General features: G+C 38.3%; 1 protein-coding gene across 2 annotated transcripts in view; it reads left to right on the top strand.

Moving 5' to 3' along the window:
• LRP2 (LDL receptor related protein 2) overlaps positions 1-18,342 on the top strand; it is a 123,740-nt gene that overhangs the window by 90,266 nt on the left and 15,132 nt on the right. For both annotated transcript variants that reach the window (XM_061452900.1, XM_061452890.1), the window contains exons 52-65: positions 699-869; positions 1,994-2,217; positions 2,594-2,771; positions 4,077-4,273; positions 6,125-6,370; positions 7,287-7,415; positions 8,110-8,229; positions 8,809-8,925; positions 9,196-9,312; positions 10,509-10,646; positions 11,580-11,702; positions 12,659-12,787; positions 14,802-14,933; positions 15,910-16,041. In XM_061452900.1, the coding sequence (XP_061308884.1) occupies positions 699-869; positions 1,994-2,217; positions 2,594-2,771; positions 4,077-4,273; positions 6,125-6,370; positions 7,287-7,415; positions 8,110-8,229; positions 8,809-8,925; positions 9,196-9,312; positions 10,509-10,646; positions 11,580-11,702; positions 12,659-12,787; positions 14,802-14,933; positions 15,910-16,041 (2,153 nt within the window). The remainder of the gene's footprint in view (positions 1-698; positions 870-1,993; positions 2,218-2,593; positions 2,772-4,076; positions 4,274-6,124; positions 6,371-7,286; positions 7,416-8,109; positions 8,230-8,808; positions 8,926-9,195; positions 9,313-10,508; positions 10,647-11,579; positions 11,703-12,658; positions 12,788-14,801; positions 14,934-15,909; positions 16,042-18,342) is intronic.

The following is an 18,342-nucleotide window of genomic DNA, read 5'->3' as shown; positions in this document are numbered from 1 at the left end:
TGGAAAGGACCTAAAGATCGTCTAGTTCCAACCCCCCTGCCATGGTCAGGGACACTTCACACTAAACTATGTCACCCAAGGCTCTCTCCAACCTGGCCTTGAACACCACCAGGGATGGAGCATTCACAACTTCCTTGGCAACCTATTCTAGTGCCTCACCACCCTTACAGTAAAGAACTTCTTCCTTATATCCAATCTAAACTTCCCCTGTTTAAGTTTGAACCTGTTTTCCCCTTGTCCAATCACTACAGTCCCTAATGAATAGCCCGTCTCCAGCATCCTTATAGGCCCCTTTCAGATACTGGAAGGCTGCTATGAGGTCTCCATGCAGCCTTCTCTTCTCCAGGCTGAACAGCCCCAACTTTCTCAGCTTATCTTCATATGGGAAGTGCTCCAGTCCCCTGATCATCTTCATGGCCCTCCTCTGGACTTGTTCCAACAGTTCCATGTCCTTTTTATGTTGAGGACACCAGAACTGCACACAATACTCCAAGTGAGGTCCCACAAGAGCAGAGTAGAGGGGCAGGATTGCCTCCTTCGACCTGCTGGTCACGCTATTATAAATATGTTAACTTTTTTATTATCTCCCTCAATCTATGCTTTAGTTCTTTTGCAAGAAATACTGTATTTGAGTATGGCTTCTAATATTTACTTCAGCATATTTTTACGACAATCCTAACTGTTCATTATTTGAACAGACAGATCTACTGGACAGACTGGGCAGATCGAGCCTATATTGGACGAGCAGGCATGGATGGCAAGGAGAAGACAGTGATTATTTCTACAAAGTTAGAGTGGCCCAATGGACTCACCATAGATTACACCAATGACAAGCTCTACTGGGCAGATGCCCATCTAAATTACATTGAGTATGTATGCAGAAAGAATAAAACAAGTGAATAATTGCTCATGTCAGATTGCAGTGGTAGCATTTAAAATGCTGTAAGCATCATGCATATTTCTGCCTACTGACTGTAGGAAACGAGAGTCAGAAAGTATGGAGTAGTAGGTGATACAAATTACTAGATGGCACAGTAGTAAAAATTATAGTGAAAAGATTCACAGCCTGTACTCAGATATGCAACTTCTTTGTATCTAGATGTATGACATGAACCAAAGCAAAACTGAGTATCAAAATGACTCCTTTTTCCAACTTAATAAAGTAGTACACAAGTTGTTAGATGTCTGAATGTTTATCCATAGGTATGACATGGAATTTCCTGTTAGCATTTGGGGTATTTTTTATTAACCAAGAAAAATCTATTAATTGCTTCTAGTGTTATAAATTTCCACTGAAATAGCAGTAAAAATGAGTAACTAGCATTTGTGATTCTTGTCAAAGCATTGAAATACTTTAAAAGCAACCCTTTGTATTTTTATTACTATTTATATTTCTATTCATATTTACATATATATTTAGATTTATTTTTATGCTTACTTCTTTTCTGGCAGACTTTTCTATGCTGAAGCTTTAAAGCCATGTTTTTAAAAATATGTATTAATTATATAATTTACCTCTATAGCAAAGTGATAGTAAAAATATAAAATGTTATTAAAGATATCAGAGGAGATTCTAAATCAGAAAGACATGTGCAATTTAGGAATATAGGAGGCCAGTTATTGTCTTACGTGTTCCATTAGCAGTTTGAATGATCCAGGCAAGCTAGTCTCCTATGTGACAAAAATAACTTTCTCTAAGGCAGCAAATGTGCAAGATTTCATTTATCTAGATGATATGCTTCTGTCGGAACACTTTACCTTTCAGTGAATGCTCCTCTATTCCGTTTATTTGCCTAAAATAACCCATCATACTTTCCTGCGTGTTTTAAAATGCGTTCATTGAGGACAGTGATTGCTCGGGACTAAATAAGCTACAATTCCACATTGCATGGTCCTGGACACCAAAAATGAAGTACCAAAAGCATACATAATAAAGGTGTGAAGATGTTTTGGCATTCATCTGAGTGTTTTGTACATATTTTCCTTTGTGTAGATATTCTGACCTGGATGGACATCATCGTCACACAGTATATGATGGGACTTTACCTCATCCATTTGCAATAACAATATTTGAAGACATGATATATTGGACTGACTGGAACACACGAACAGTTGAAAAAGGAAATAAATATGATGGATCAGGCAGGACTGTTCTTGTGAACACCACACACAGGCCATTTGACATCCATGTTTACCACCCATACAGACAGCCCTTTGGTAAGAAAACAGATTTAGATTTGCATTTAACTGTTATCCAGAGACTTAATCATGAAAGGTCTTGGGTGCACTCAGGTTTTGCCTTTTCTGGGAATAAAATGAGCAGAGTAAATATAGACCTTTACAGTTATAAATTGCCTTTTCTTTCAATAGTAATGACTGGAAATGTGTAATTTTAAATTCATTTCTGAAATGTCGTAGCTTAATAGCATACATTTCCTGTATATGAAATCATACATTTGTCTCCCTAGTTCCTGGTATTCAACTTATTACATTTAGGCTTTCAATAGAGTATTAGAGGAGTCTATTGTACATTGATACCTTTGTGTCCCGGGGTTTGCAAAGTATAGTAATATTTATTCTTCTATTTTACCAGTAAATAATCCTTGTGGCACCAACAATGGTGGTTGTTCCCATCTTTGTCTGATAAAAGCTGGTGGTCAGGGTTATTCCTGTGAATGTCCTGATAACTTCATGATAGTACAGTTCGGCAACACAGCTCACTGCCTTCCCATGTGCTCTAGCACCCAGTTTCTCTGTGCAGACACTGAGAGGTAAGTTCACTTCCCACTGTCTATTTTTCAAAGCTGTAAAGATACATCTTGCAGTTTGATCTCTTCAGAATTATCTGGATTATTGTGTCCAGTTCTGGGACCCTCAGTTCAAGAAGGGCAGGGAATTGCTTGAAAGAGTCCAGCACAGAGCCACAAAGATGATTAAGGGAGTGCAACATCTCTTTTATGAGGAGAGGCTGAGGGAGCTGGGTCTCTTTAGCTTGGAGGAAACTGAGGGGTGACCTCATCAATGTTTACAAATATGTAAAGGATGAGTGTCAGGACGATGGAGCTAGGTTTTTTTCAGTGATGTCCAGTGATAGGACAAGGGGAAATGGGTATAGACTGCAGCATAGGAGGTTCCATGTGAACATCAGGAAAAATTTCTTTACTGTGAGAGTGACAGATCACTGGAACAGGTTGCCCAGGGGGGTTGTGGAGTCTCCTACATTGGAGATATTCAAGGCCCGCCTGGACAAGTTCCTGTGTGATGTACTCTAGGTTACCCTGCTCTTGCAGGAGGGTTGGACTAGATGATCTTTTGAGGTCCCTTCCAAACCTTGGGATTCTGTGATTCTGTGATTCTGTGACATGGAGCTAGGGATCCCTTTTGCTCTCACTGTGAGTTTGTGGTGTGTGTGCAAAGACAAAGTAAAGACCAGACAGACTTCCCTTTTGGAAAAATACTTCCAGATTAATTGTTTAAATAGTACTTTTTACTTTTCTTCCTGTTATATGGCATTGCTAATGTAGCAAAGGTTGGGTGTTAGAAATGTGCACCTCTATGAACCATCTCTAGTTGAATTCACAAACCTAGGACCTTCTCTTATATTTTGTTCATCTTTTACAATGTATCTGTTTCTGCCAAATATATGCTGTCTGCCAGTGGCCCAGGCAAGCAGCTTAGTTGACGTGGGGGTGCATTTCCAACTCTTTTTCTGAGACAACTGCAGTCGAGGGAGAGAAATGGTGATAAAATGTGCTGATATTGTATCACTCTGGAGCCTATGAAGCAGACCTGCTTGTTGGGTGGCCTTTTGAAAGAGAGTTACAATGACATTCCCTAGTGAAATTCTTGTGCTAAAGCTCAGGTGAATTAAAATATTACATTAAAAATCCAGTTGATAATTGTTTTAGAAAGCATGAGAGGTGGTTGCCATAAATATGTATAAAAATTAAAACGTTCTTAATTTGCCGTTAACTTTCTTCTAGAGACTCACCAATATCATCTATTATTTCAGGTGATAGCATTGTGGTTGTATAGCTGCAGAGACATACCAAAGAAAACACTGTCTTCTTTTGTAGGTGTATTCCTATCTGGTGGAAATGTGATGGACAGAGGGACTGTCGAGATGGCTCTGATGAGCCCCCTACCTGTCCACACCGATACTGTCCTGTTGGTCAGTTCCAGTGTAATGATGGGAACTGCACAAGTCCACATTTCCTGTGCAATACCCAGCCAGATTGCCATGACAGATCAGATGAAGATCCTATACTTTGTGGTATGTTACAACTAATAAATTTAAGTGTTTTGCCAGTACAAAACATGTATACTTTGTGGTGACAGAACAAGGGGAAATGGTATTAAACTGAAAGAGGGTAGATTTAGATTAGCTATTAGGAAGAAATTCTTTGCTATGAGGGTGGTGAGACATGGGAAGAGACTGCCTAGAGAAGCTGTGATGGCCCCATCCATGGAAGTGTTCAAGGCCAGGTTAGGCAGGGCTTTGAGCAACCTGGTCTAGTGGAAGGTGTCCCTGCTCATGGCAAGGGTGTGGGAACTAGATGATCTTTAAGATCCCTTCCAATTTTAACCATTCAATGATTCTGTGATTTTACAGATGGAAAGGTGAGATAGACAGAGGCACTCTTTATAAAATCTTGCACCTGCTAGAGCAATTCTCCTCTGTGCAAAAGCAGGGTACAGGAGATCAAAGGTATCAAAACAAATCAAAATATCAAAGCACAAACATTTTCTACATCTTTGAGATAGATTTGAGCTGGTGTAAATTTCAATCTGAGGTATAAAATACTAGAAGCAGGACCTACTTTGTTAAGTAAACCATGGTGAGTATGAGGAATCCAAGACTTCCTAATGCTAGGTCAGTCTACCAGCTATGCTAATTTTCCCTGTGTTGTAGAGCTTTGTGATGATGGGACAAAATTATTTCACCTTCTGCATTGCAGTGCATGTGGGAAGATTTGTTTTGGAGAGTTGTGATTTCTAAAATACTGCTTGTGGTGGCAGTATTTTAGAAATGTAGCCTAACTATGCTTGTGGAATTACGTTATTTCCTTAGAAACTGTCTTATTCCACATACGTCTAATTTAAAAAAGCACATCCTTAGTTCTCTTTTTGTAAATAATGTAGTTCTGGCAGTTGTAAGAGCAGTAATATAAAGGCGAAGTGGTGATGGGGAAAGCAGTGTGGTTGTATAATCGACAGTTTCATTGTCTTCCATTAGTAAAGTGTTTCTAACAATGACAGAAATGTCAGTTTTACCCGAGTTTCAAATAGCTAAGCTCTCGAGTGTGGCACAGGGGAATATTATATAAGTAGAAATGTGTCAGCTGGATATTGTGTCACTGGTTTTAACGTACTGGGTACAATAAAAGTCAGTTTAGGCCTATATAATTTGTTCTGCTTATCTTGTGCACGGGAATAGAATCCTTTAGTCTAGAAAACGTATGGAATTTGTAACACAATGTTCCTTCTTGAACAGTTTGGCAGTGTATATAAAAAAAGTAGTAGGGTGGTGTCCAGTGAGACATAAAAAGTCTGGAAGCAGGGATCAATGTTGACTCCTATTTTCATAGACCTTCAGAGCTCCTCCAGTTTGCCAGTACTGCTGACATTAGATTATAGTGCTTTGCTTTTGGGAATAGAGGTTGTACATGTATAGGTTGTGGAGCTCATATTATCATGGTCTTCTTTTTTCTGAGGTGTTCATTCATAGTCAGAGGAACAGGCTCATCAGGCAATGTGTATCTAAGATGGTAGTACAGCCAGAGCTGTCACAATGTCACTAGCTCCTCTGCAAAGTGATGGGAACCCCTGCCATGTCATGTTTGAATGCTGTCTTTACTCCCCTATGCCTTAGGAGAAGATAGTATCTGTTCCACTCCTAGAAAAATGTAGATTCATAGGGATCTTTTCTCAAGACATCTGTGGGAAACATGCCATGTGACATTAGAAATCTGTACCTTAACTGGGCAAGTAAATGCGGTTTCTAGTTTTTACTGGCTTTCTTTCTAACTTTTGGTGTAGACATGATAACTGCTTAAATTGGCGTAACAACAGCTGACTGTTTTGCAAGTTTCAGTATCCTAACAGCAGTTTTGTATTCTTTCAGCTAATCACCAGTGTGAAACTCATCAGTGGCAGTGTGCAAATAAACGATGTATCCCAGAAGCCTGGCAGTGTGATAGAGAGGATGATTGTGGTGACAACTCAGATGAAGATAGTACTCACTGTGCCAGTAGAACCTGTCCCCCAGGCCAATTTAAATGTGACAACGGACGGTGCATCCCGCAGTCATGGAAATGTGATGTGGATGATGATTGTGGTGATAACTCTGATGAGCCATTTCATGAATGCAGTAAGCACACAGCTGTAGTAAGCTGCCTACATTATAGTGCACCAAAAACAGAACACACTGCATTATTTAACTTTCCTGAGGCTTAAAATTCATTGGAAAGGCAGTTTTCTGCAAGCTAATTGCAGTCATATAGTAAAGAGTGTTAGAAAAAAAGAGTATGTGCTAATTCACTTATTCTTGAAGGGGAGAAAGCTTATTTATGCTGGCCAAATTATCAACAACTGGTAGTGTCTCACTGACTTGCTTGATGCTAGCAGCATTCTTTGCTTGGTGTCTGTCAACACTTTGTAAAAAAGGATATATGCTGATCCATGGCCTATGTGAAAGTAGTGAATACCAATTCATCAATATTTACCTTGTTCCATTTTGGAGTCTGACATATGTCATACTTATTACAAAATCAAAATGAATTTTAATTTCTTGAAGCTCATGTTTCTCAGGATGACAGGCATATGAATCAAAAGCTTACAGGGAGAGCAAACATAGAGCACAGTCTAGCCAATATTTAACAGCAGGGTTTTCCTCTGTGCTCCAGCATCTCTCTTTGAGTTACTGGCTACCTGGAAGAACTTGTGACCAAGTTTGAGCATCTGAGGACAAGCTGCCTCTTCTGGCTTCCAGGCTTGGGGCTTCTATTACCACCATTACCAGCTCTAAAGACTTCAGGGAAAAACACACTGAATGGCGTTTGAACCTTTCATGGGTTTGTAATGTTTGCAAAGTGCAAGCAGCATAGGTTGAAAAAGATAGTAAAATCAGATACATTTAACGCTTTCTCTTTACAACACTGACATTAGCAGATAGCTCTTTTTAGTAGAAATAATGACTATAAATTATAACAGATTTTGAAGGGCAAAACAGCAAGGAGGAAAGCTTAATGTCTAAGTAACACAACTTTGACAACTGCCTCTTTCAGTGGGCCCTGCATATCGGTGTGACAATCACACACAGTTCAGCTGTAGAACCAACTACCGCTGTATACCGTTGTGGGCAGTGTGCAATGGGAATGATGACTGCAGAGACAACAGTGACGAACAAGGCTGTGGTACGTTTGGAGAAACTAATTTCATCGTAACTTTGTACCTAAAATATTTCTTCAGTTTACAAACACCTCAGTTTTCTCGACAGCTTCACTAACAATGTACCTAGGCATGTTTTGCTTGATATCAACTAATTATCTTGGTAGCTACTTGTTGGCAAAAATTCTGTGTGCAGCAATTCATTGTTCAGCTCACATGTTTATGGACTCTAAAGAGCAGGATTTTATTATTTTGTCTAATATGTCATCAAATTAAACAGGAAATATTGTTACTTGAACAGAACTATTTCAGACAAAACTGTCAGTATATTTTACATCTACTGAACTTACCTCCTGTACTGATGAAACCATCAGTAATGGCAAGTATGATAATGCATTCGCAGACCCTTGCACCTGTGTTAAAACCTTATACATTCATACACAAAGCTTAGAAGACATCCGATCCTATCAGAACCAGAAAAGAGTTGAAAATGCAACACGCCATGAGGTCAAGATGCCTTCCTCTGTCAGTAATAAGTTTGTCTCTTTTTGTTTCCATCTCAGTTCTATATAGCCATTTCAGCTGTTTCTTAATCACATCTCTATTATTTGGCCCAGTTCGTGGCATGAACATCTCTATTTCAATTATCTTCTGTGCATTCCAACTTCTCCAAAGACTATGCTAATGTGCTGTTTCATTGGAAAACTGTCTGCACTGCAGAGCAGATGACTTGCAGTCCTCTTGGAGATTTCCGTTGTGACAATCATCGATGTATCCCACTGCGCTGGAAGTGTGATGGAGATAATGACTGTGGAGATAACTCTGATGAGCACAACTGCAGTGAGTTATTTTTTGGCTGTCATGATATAGTCCAGCTTGTGACTTAACTATCGCTTTTCTTGTGAGAATGGGGCAGACAGCTCTCAACTGCAGCCATTCCCTTGTTTCACTCTATAGCGTGTCTGCTGAAATACCATGAGGTCAGAAGGAAGTCAGAATTGTGGTGGCCGAAGGAAACATTCTGGATACATAAAACCACTGATAAATCCACTCACTATGAAGCACAAATTCCTGTTTTCTGCTAAGAAATGACATTTGAATTCTGCCCTGTGTGCAAATGTACTATTATGTAATTCCTCAGGCAATGAAAGCAGATTAGTTTTTTTCTGATTTGGAATAAAGGTTCCTGTATAATTCTGTGCTGAAACAAAATCCACTGTGATTTTCCTTTTTTCTGTGTCAAAAGGGGCGTAAAACATTTAACATACTTCAAGAGTATTGTGGAGAATGCTGTTTTAACATATTTACTTTTAAGTATTATGCCACATTATCTGCTCAAATTACTTTTATCTAATGAGATAGGTGTGAATGTTTACATCTGGGGAACTTTTCTTATTTGTACATTCGTTTTAAATGAAGGTCCTCGTGAATGCACAGAAAGTGAATACCGTTGTGACAACTTGCGCTGCATACCATCCCGGTGGATCTGTGATCACGATGATGACTGTGAGGACAATTCAGATGAACGTGACTGTGGTGCGTATTGTCTGGATGCTACCTCTTATATATTCACACTTTACGCGTCTAATGTGATAAATTATTCTGCAAAGTAGTCCTTCATGGGAAGCATCTTTAATGAAGTAATGTTAACCAGATCACTCCAGTCATTCCACCAAATGTAGAGGATTACCGTAGTTTTAATGGTCTTGGATTTTGCAGTCTTTTTTAGGATGCTGTTCTCAAAAAGTAAGCACTTTATCTGGATTTGACCAAGATATTTCAACAGTTACTTCTGAATCTTTTCAGATCTGAGGACCTGCCACCCAGGTTATTTCCAGTGTGATAGTGGACACTGTGTTGCGGAGCGCTTCAGATGTGATGGAAATGCAGACTGCCTCGATTTCTCTGATGAAGCAACTTGTCGTGAGTTTCTGGCTTTGCAATTGGTGCTCATTGAGGTCACTTCCAGAAAGATCTGTCCTTTCTCTCTAAGTGAGATGACTTCTTAGAGTTACAGAATTCTGCAACACTCAGTGATGTCAGTAAAAATTCAGGATAATATTTTGAATCAGCTTTTTAATATAATGATGGGTTGCCATCATTTACATAGGTTGTAAACACATTCCTAAGGCTAGTAAATTAATGTGTTTACAAGGTCCACTGGAAGATCTGCATGTGTTTGAATTAAATTTTTTTACTATCCCACAGACACTGCAGGATCCACTGTTTCGGTTGTGCTGTTTTCCAACAATTTTCTGTAATAGGATTTTTTTTATAATGCTCAGAGTTGTGTATAGTTACCTAAAGTATCAGTGAAACCAAGGAAATTAAATATTTTCCTGTTTCTGTCTTCCTTCTGTGTATTGATCTACTGTGAAAAAAAAAAAAGATGTCTGTATGCTGTAGCTTGTGGTGAACTCCAGCTCCAGCTGTTTCCCAGAAAGTATTATTCCAGCCCTGAGCTCTATCTGTGTTCACTGACATTGGCCTTTTAGATGATATTGAAGGTTTGGTTCTGACTTATGTGTTCAAATGATTTTAAGCTTCAGTACTCAGGAGAATTCCTTTCTCTTTATGTTGGTATCAGGGCAGTTCTGTACGTCTTCCTGTGTACTTAATTTTAACACCTGTGCTTTTGGAAAGAAGGGGCATCTGCACAGTAGGATCTTTATTTTTCTGATGGTAACCACATCCGGGAATGTGCATTGCAACAGTTAATCTTTCAGAACCTAGGTTACACAACATTTGTCTGTCCTTAAAGGGAGGAAAAAGTATTTGAGAAGCCATTGAAAGGGCAAGGGTGTGGTTTATTTATATAGGTTGGAAGAGTCATATTTTTCATTTCTCTTTGCTCTAATTAATTTTTTTTTCCACAGCTTTTACAGAATCTATTTTGCGGTTAGGGCATTTTTTGTTGTTGTTTTTACATGGTTTTGGGTTGTTATAGCTACCAAGAAGTCCTCAGCCCTTGCAGTCTGTTGTTAACGTAGTGCCTCATATCTCCTACTATGGAGGGAAGGACATTGAAAAAATAATACAGGGTTAGACTGAATATTTTTCCGGAAAACCTAAAATTTTTGTTGTAATTGAAAATGTCCTAATAATTTTCTTTTCTTCAGCAACACGGTATCCTAATGGTACATACTGTCCGCCCATGCTGTTTGAATGTAAAAACCATGTCTGTATCCAGCCATACTGGAAATGTGATGGTGATAATGACTGTGGAGATGATTCTGATGAAGAACTTCACCTTTGCTGTAAGAGAGAAAAATTATATTAAAGTGAATATGCATAATAAAATCTAATTATAATAGAAACATTAGAAAATAAATTTTAAATAACTTCTTTTCACTGGAGATTCTCACAGGCTTAATTCAGGGTGAGTGCTGAGAATTCTGCTTCATGAACAGGCTGCCCAGGGAGGTTGTGGAGTCTCCTTCCCTGGAGACATTCAAAACCCGCCTGGACGCATTCCTGTGTAACATTATCTAGGTGTTCCTGCTCCGGCAGGGGGATTGGACTAGATGATCTTTCGAGGTCCCTTCCAATCTCTAACATACTGTGATACTGTGATACTGTGATATGCAAGTTCACTTCATCCTCCTATAGTATGTTTCTCACTGCTTTGCAGATGTTTGTGTATGTGGTCATAAGAACAGGGAGAAACGCGCCAAAGAGAGAAGGACTCTATTTCACATTTTTAAGTTGGTTATGTATCAGTTTGCAATTAATGATTAATTCAGATAGCTTTAAAATGTCAGCACCTTTGAGAATATAAGTTATCAGTATAGTTGGGACATCTTTGTAAATACAGTTGAGGAGTCCTGGCTCTATTTCTAAAAGTGAGATGTTGGAGGTGCTACTTAAACAATTTTTGTCAGTTATATACTATATAGCCACTTAAATAGCATTTGTTCATAAACAGATCTAGAAACCTCAGTGTTATATGTAGAAACACAGGATGTGTCTTTGGCCAAAGACAATGTACTGTCTTCTGACAAGAAAAGTGTAATGTCTTAACATGCAATCACAAAAAAAGTGGAGAAAATGTTTTTTTGGCTCTGAATGCCTCCACACCTTCTGAAATGTAGGAAACATACAAGTGTTACCAGATGAAAGTGATTAGGTTAATTTGTGACTTAGTGGCATGAAGTGTCAAAGTGTGACTGACTTGATCTCTGTGGTTTCAGTGGATATTGCCTGTGAATCTCCATTCCGTTTCCGATGTGAGAACAATCGCTGTATATATAGTCACGAGCTGTGCAACCAGGAGGATGACTGTGGAGACGGGAGTGATGAGAAAGAGGAACACTGTACGTTTACACAAAATTGAGCAGCAAATTCAGTAACTGTGATGTTCTTAATGTTTAATGATACCAAAGGACTATGGAAATGTCAACATTAAGCATAAATTATGAAAACCAGAGCTCAGTAGGAACTATTAGTATGAACTACTTTGAACTATGATTATTGATAGGTACTATGTATTTGCAGCTCTCCATGAAAGTAGCAAAAATCAGCAAACATTTGTCTAAAAAGTTCAGGGCATGATTTTCAAAATAATAATTGCTTTTTATTATGAGCAGCAACTGAATTGTATCAGTTTATTATGAACTCCACTGAAAATAATGAAGAAGAAAGTTTTACTGTATTATAAAATAAGGATGCGATGGATAGCTGGGACTTTTAAAATAGAGAAACGTGTGCTTCTGAACTTGTGGCACTGTTGTTCACATAGTAACAATGTTGACGATATTTATGCCCAAATCCTGCGGAAGCTCTGTTAATAGGTTTTTGTCCACAGGTATCTTATGTAGTCTTCATTGACTATGTTGATTTTTATATTATCAAGTTTAATCATATTGCTTAATGATATTATTTGCTAGCTTTATTGTATGATATCCTTAATGTTAATTATTTACTAATATCACAATAATCTTTTGAAGTCTGCAGTAGATATATGAAGTGTATTGTTAAAGGATATTAATAGAATTGCACTATTAAGAAGAAAGCTCAATCAGCTGTTAACAAGAGGAATTTACCTTCTGTCTTTATAAAATGGAGGGGCTCCTTTCAGTTCTTGGGGATGTGGCTAGAAGTCAGGAGGCCATGTTTCTAGTTTCAGCTTTACTACAGACTTCCAGATTCTCTCAAGTCATTATTTTACTGGATTGCATGAGCTTCCTCATTATCAGTGTGGAATAGTAATGTCTGTTGGTACTGTATAGCTGAAACTGTGACAGAGGAGTGTTTCTCTTCTTGACTATAGGTAGAGAACCAACCCCAAGACCATGCACAACTGAAGAATTCAAGTGCAGTAATGGAAATTGCATTCCTCTACATTATGTCTGTGACAATTATGATGACTGTGGTGACCATTTTGATGAAGTGGGCTGCAGTAAGTAATAATGTCAATAGAATACAGAATTACAGTGCTATTGAAGTAAAAATTTCCGGAACTGATAACAATACATGTTTCTTCTTGACTAGCATACTAAGAAGTGTTCATTTTTAATTAGCCTGTGCCAGGATTATCGAATAAGCCATGACAATATCTCCTGTTTTCCTTCCTTTTCAGTATTTGAAAGGCATATAGATGTGGCACCTAAGGGACATGATTTAGTGGGAGTTGGCAGTGTTAGGTTTATGGTAGCACTCAATGACCTTAAAGGTCTTTTCCAACCTAAATGATTGGAATTCACTGCTCTGAGCAGTCAATTTTAGGCTTAGAGTATTTATGCATCACAAAAAATAATTTGATCTTGTTTCTGATCTTGTTTTGAAATGGTTTGCATTATGGAGGTGGGAACAGCCAGATATTTCAATCATAATTGCAATAGGCCAACCTAGGGAATTATTCATGGGCAGACTCTGAACTGGTATAAGTTGCTGCAGCCCCATTAAAAACTGAAGTATATTGAGATGCTTGCATTTTCTTGTTTACAGACATGACCACAAAATTTTACAAAGAAAGACAACCAGTTTTGGGCTGAGGGCCTTCTCAGACCTTCTGCACAACTTCTATTAACGAAGCATTGTGCATTTACTAGTATCTATTTAGATGTAAAAACTTTGACTTGAACTTTGAAGCAAGAGCGAGTGTTCTCATGGAACCTGTTAAAAAAAAAAATCCTAACTTTTTATATTAATATATAGACAGCTGCAGAGTGATAATAGGGGCATGTACTTGCAATTTCAACCAGTCAGTCTTTGAGTGACATTGTGCCAAATGATGCCCTGGCGATTTAGAAGCCAGCATGCTTGCAAATCGCAAATAACTCAGAAGCCTACAGTGCAGTCCATTTTGAAGCAGCTGTTTTCTCTGTTTCACATACCATCCCAATGGTCTTTAGGTAATATAACCTGACGGAATGACTGAAAATATTAAAGTACAAAAAGGATATGAAACAGTGCAAACCAGACACCTGGCAGCCAGCACTTTCCTATATGGGGACAGATGTGAATGCAGATCAGGTGGTAACATTTGTAGCTTTCCCAACATCAAATACCTGTGTTGTGGAAAAAATAGAATATTTATGTGTGTGTGTACAATGAATTTATGCTATACATGTATATGTAATTGACCTGTTCAAACTTAATTCAGTTAGCACTGGAATGTGTATGTGTAAAGGAATGTAATACCTTTGCCTTACATCTCTTTCTCATGCTATGTCAATAAGCATGTTATTTCTTGTTTCTAGTTCTATAACAAAATTGAGTTTGAAAGTACTTGTGTGTATGTAGAATATGTCAGAAGCAAGACAATTTTGAATGTACTTTGAGAAGAGTATAATTTTCACTATGTTACAGAGTATCTGTTATCCTTGACTTGTCTTTTCCATTATAGGCATGTTTTAAAGGGCAGTATATTCTGTGCAATGACCTATATTGACTTCAGTAGGCTTTAGATTAGGTACAGCACGAACAAGCTGTCATCTTCTCTCTAATTTGCAGATATAAATAATGTAGGGCCTGTGTTATGCATGATAGCAACTGAGAACATTTTTTGCGTAGCTGATAATAAAGGACTGGGTAAGAAAGAGACAGGTTGGCAAAGATAGCCGCTAGAGTCAAGTCTCTTAAATAGTCACTTCAGATTGGTGTTAATGTAGAATGCCATGTCTCTTAAGGAAGGTGAAGGTGAGCTTTGATTGTTACGGCTCTTATCCTAGCCCTGTTCACTTCTAGAGTTTAAACTTCTTAACTGACAGCCATTCTTGACCAGCATTTACCACCCTCTTCTAGTTAGTTATAGGGAATAGATGCTCACATTAATTGAGTTTCAATTAGAAAAAAGAAAGAAAACTAATGTGAAAACAATTTTCAGTTATCATAATGATAAAAATTATGACACCCCCCCATCACTATGTTTTTTTAATTACAATTGTATAATTTTTTTTTTTCCTCCCTAGATCCTGGAACAGAGCGAACTTGTGCAGAAAATATCTGTGAACATAACTGTACCAACCTGAATGAAGGAGGCTTTATTTGTTCCTGTAGGCCAGGGTACAAGGCCAGTGAAACTAACAGAAACTCCTGTGATGGTATTTTCAATCTTCTAAACATCTCACTGTTAAGTGTTCAGTGACCTGTCACTTCATCCAAATGCGACTGCCTATTTTTGCAGTCTAACAGGGCTGTTATACATTGAGCAGATGCTCCGAAATTGTTTTCCTGATGAATCATTTTTTCTACCATTGCAGACCTCATTCAGCAAAGAACTGTTTCCACAGTTCAGACTTGTTTTAAGCTTTTGGTGGCTGCAGGTGTATATTTTCACTTTACTGTATGTAGGTTTTGTCACATCTTTGCAATCTGAGGGACAGAAATTTGCTGGACTTTCGCATGTTTGTTTTACTTTTTTTTTTCTTGTTGAAAGCAAACTTACTGAAGATTGTGCTGTCCTTCTGTTCTGCTTCCAAACAGGCCTACAGTAAAGGTCTATTGTGCCATAATTTTGCACTGGTAAAATATGGTGAGAAGTTTACCCAAAGGCCATTGTACATGGCCATGCAACATAGTACCTTCACAGTAACCATATCAGTGTGTTTCAATGTGAACACTTCCATTTTTTGCTTCCAGCCTTTGTGGATGATTTGTATAGTTTAATCAAACATCACCTAAGGCCTTCCTTTCCTTCCTGATGCTGATGTTTCTGAGGACTAGGTATCTTTGCTTCAGCATTTCAAGAAGGCTTTGCTCTTGCATGTCATTGTAGTCATGCCCCATTTTTGTCTTTCCTTGGTGATATAACATAAAAAAAATGATAAAAAATGTCTCTCTGAAAAGCAATCTGATAAGCAGGAGCAATGCAGTTTCTATCAATCTGTAGTTAAGACGTGTTAAGTAGTAGATCAGTTCTGTTAGATAACAGATGTGGATGTTAAAGATCACAGATTAGGTCACTGATCTTTTAGAGTATGTGGGGAAGGGACAAACCGACCACTTCACACAATAAAGATGACCAGCATGTGCAGAAAGACATTAACCTCTAGAAATCTTTTCTCTGCCTGTGCCTAGATATCAATGAGTGTGAGATCTTTGGAACATGCACCCAGGACTGCAAAAATTCCAAAGGAAGCTACGAATGTTTCTGTGCAGATGGCTTCAGGTCTGTGGGTGATCAACAAGGGAAACAGTGTGCAGCTAATGGTATGTTAACTGATACTAAGATTGATTGCTACCTGGAAAGAGCAAGTGGAATGTAGCAACTTAATGAATATAATCTTTGGGTGTTTTTACGAAGGGAATAATGAAAACCAAACTTTATTCTGTAACGTATTGTCTATGTATTCTACCGATTCCATAGTCAGGAATAGAAGTGTTCATCTCTGCTGCCAACTGTAAACATTAAAAATAATATCTTGATTTAGATGCCTGCCTGCCTGCCTTTCTGTTGAAATTTTCTGCAGAAAAAAACCCTGTGCTTAATGCAGTGGCTGTCATCAGTAGGAAATTAATGTTGCCTATTACTAAGTTCAAGTTTTCTTAACAAAATAATGCACCAGAAGAAATTTGAATTAAACTGGTAAAAGTCAAAGCCAGTTTGATGACAGATTGCCATTCATCGTTCATGGACTGATGCACACAAACAGAAAGGCATTGCCCAATGTTTAATGTCAATCATTGACTTTTTATCATACCTCACTGCAGTGGCTACATTGTGTGACAGTCATTGAATAGGTAAAGAGTTGATACAGAAAATAATAGTAATAGAATACTGATAATAGAGATGAAGAAAATAGAAAAAAGTGACAATGCAGCAGTATTATATAAAAGACAGAAACAGAGTCCCTCTGTGCTGGAGAGGGACTCTTCATTAGAGACTATAGTGACAGGACAAGGGGTAACGTGTTAAAACTTAAACAGGGGAAGTTTAGATTGGATATAAGGAGGAAATTCTTTCCTGTTAGGGTGGTGAGGCACTGGAATGGGTTGCCCAGGGAGGTTGTGAATGCTCCATCCCTGGCAGTGTTCAAGGCCAGGTTGGACGAGGCCTTGGGTGATATGATTTAGCGTAAGGTGTTCCTGCCCATGGCAGGAGGGTTGGAACTAGATGATCTTAAGGTCCTTTCCAACCCCTAACGATTCTATGATTCTATAATATTGTATTTAGAAAACTACTTACACTTTGTATTTAGAAAACTACTTACACTTTTTACACTTTAGCAGATTTAAGAGATACATGATAGAAACATGGTGTACTTAATCAAATAGTAAAATCTTCAGAACGGAATGCCTGTGGGCAAAACTGCATGCTGCTAGAGGTTTTGAAACCTAAAAATTATCTATAGTATGAGAAATGATACAAGAAAATGTGGTTTACAGTTTCCAGTCTAGGTGCCTAATTCAGCAAATATTTACTCTTGAGCATGCGACTAGAAATACGAATGAGCATTTACACCTCAGTTTCTGGCCATCTCTTTATGTGCCTATGTCAGAGAGATAATTCTTTGAAACTTTTCTTCATAGGCTTTATTTAGGAAGCATCTAGACACCCAAATTTTTCAAGGATAAGTGATAGAAGATATTGTGATTTTAGCTGATAACATAATGAAGTTTGTTGTGCCTGAAGTTCCACTGCTGTTTATGCCCAGCACTCTACCACTCTTTATAGGATAAGCTCACAGCACTTAGAAGTGAGGGCTTTTTTTGCCTCTGTCTGCTGTAGGCCTGATCAGTAAGCATTTTCAGAACACACATAGAGTATTAGGTCCCCTCTTCCCTGTAACACCGCATATATTGGGAATGCTGTCAATTTCTACACTGAATTATATGTTGATCAGAGAATAGTCACTTGCCTTATTCTCCCATAGTTAGGTGTGACTTAGAGTGAAAAGGAGGGTGTTCAAATGAACAATTCATAGGAAATTGAGCATTCTTAGTTGGGAAATGCACTGGTAAATGAGATTTTCCTTTTCTTGCCAAAGGACTAGACATTTCTTACTGGCTCTGTGAAGATGTGATTGATGTAGGTCTTCTCTGGAAGGAGAGTGGGATTTAAGTCCACGACTCTCAACTTGCCTATGTCATTAGCAAAAGGGCCAAACAATTCAATTTTTCTTGCCAGAAAAATCAGCCAGGTGGGACTGATAGGCCCTATAGTCAAGTTAGAGTATTGAGGCTGCCCCCAGATTAACCTGTGGGTATGAGAATATTCATGTGAATATGGAGACATTAGGTTTTAAAGACTTCCAGGTAGAACAACTTGGGTCATGGCTCAAGGTACTGGTACTTTCAAAATTGTGTCCTGTACTTTGGGGGGGGGGGGGGCGGGGAGGGGTGGAGCTGGACTTCATAGTGTATAGCTGCATTCTGGTTTTGAGATGAAGTGGTGATATGCCAACACTGTAATGGTTAAGAATTTTTGAGGAATTATTTCTTAATGATTACTACTGCACAAAATCTATGGTGAGAAGTGTAGTACTCTCAGTAAGCTTTTCCAGAGGTTTT

This window comes from Pezoporus flaviventris, unplaced genomic scaffold, assembly GCF_033815535.1.
Source record: "Pezoporus flaviventris isolate CSIRO_AGI_PZ_B2104156 unplaced genomic scaffold, CSIRO_AGI_Pfla_v1 ptg000001l, whole genome shotgun sequence".
Lineage (NCBI taxonomy): Eukaryota > Metazoa > Chordata > Aves > Psittaciformes > Psittacidae > Pezoporus > Pezoporus flaviventris.
This window is presented reverse-complemented; position numbering and strand designations above follow the sequence as displayed.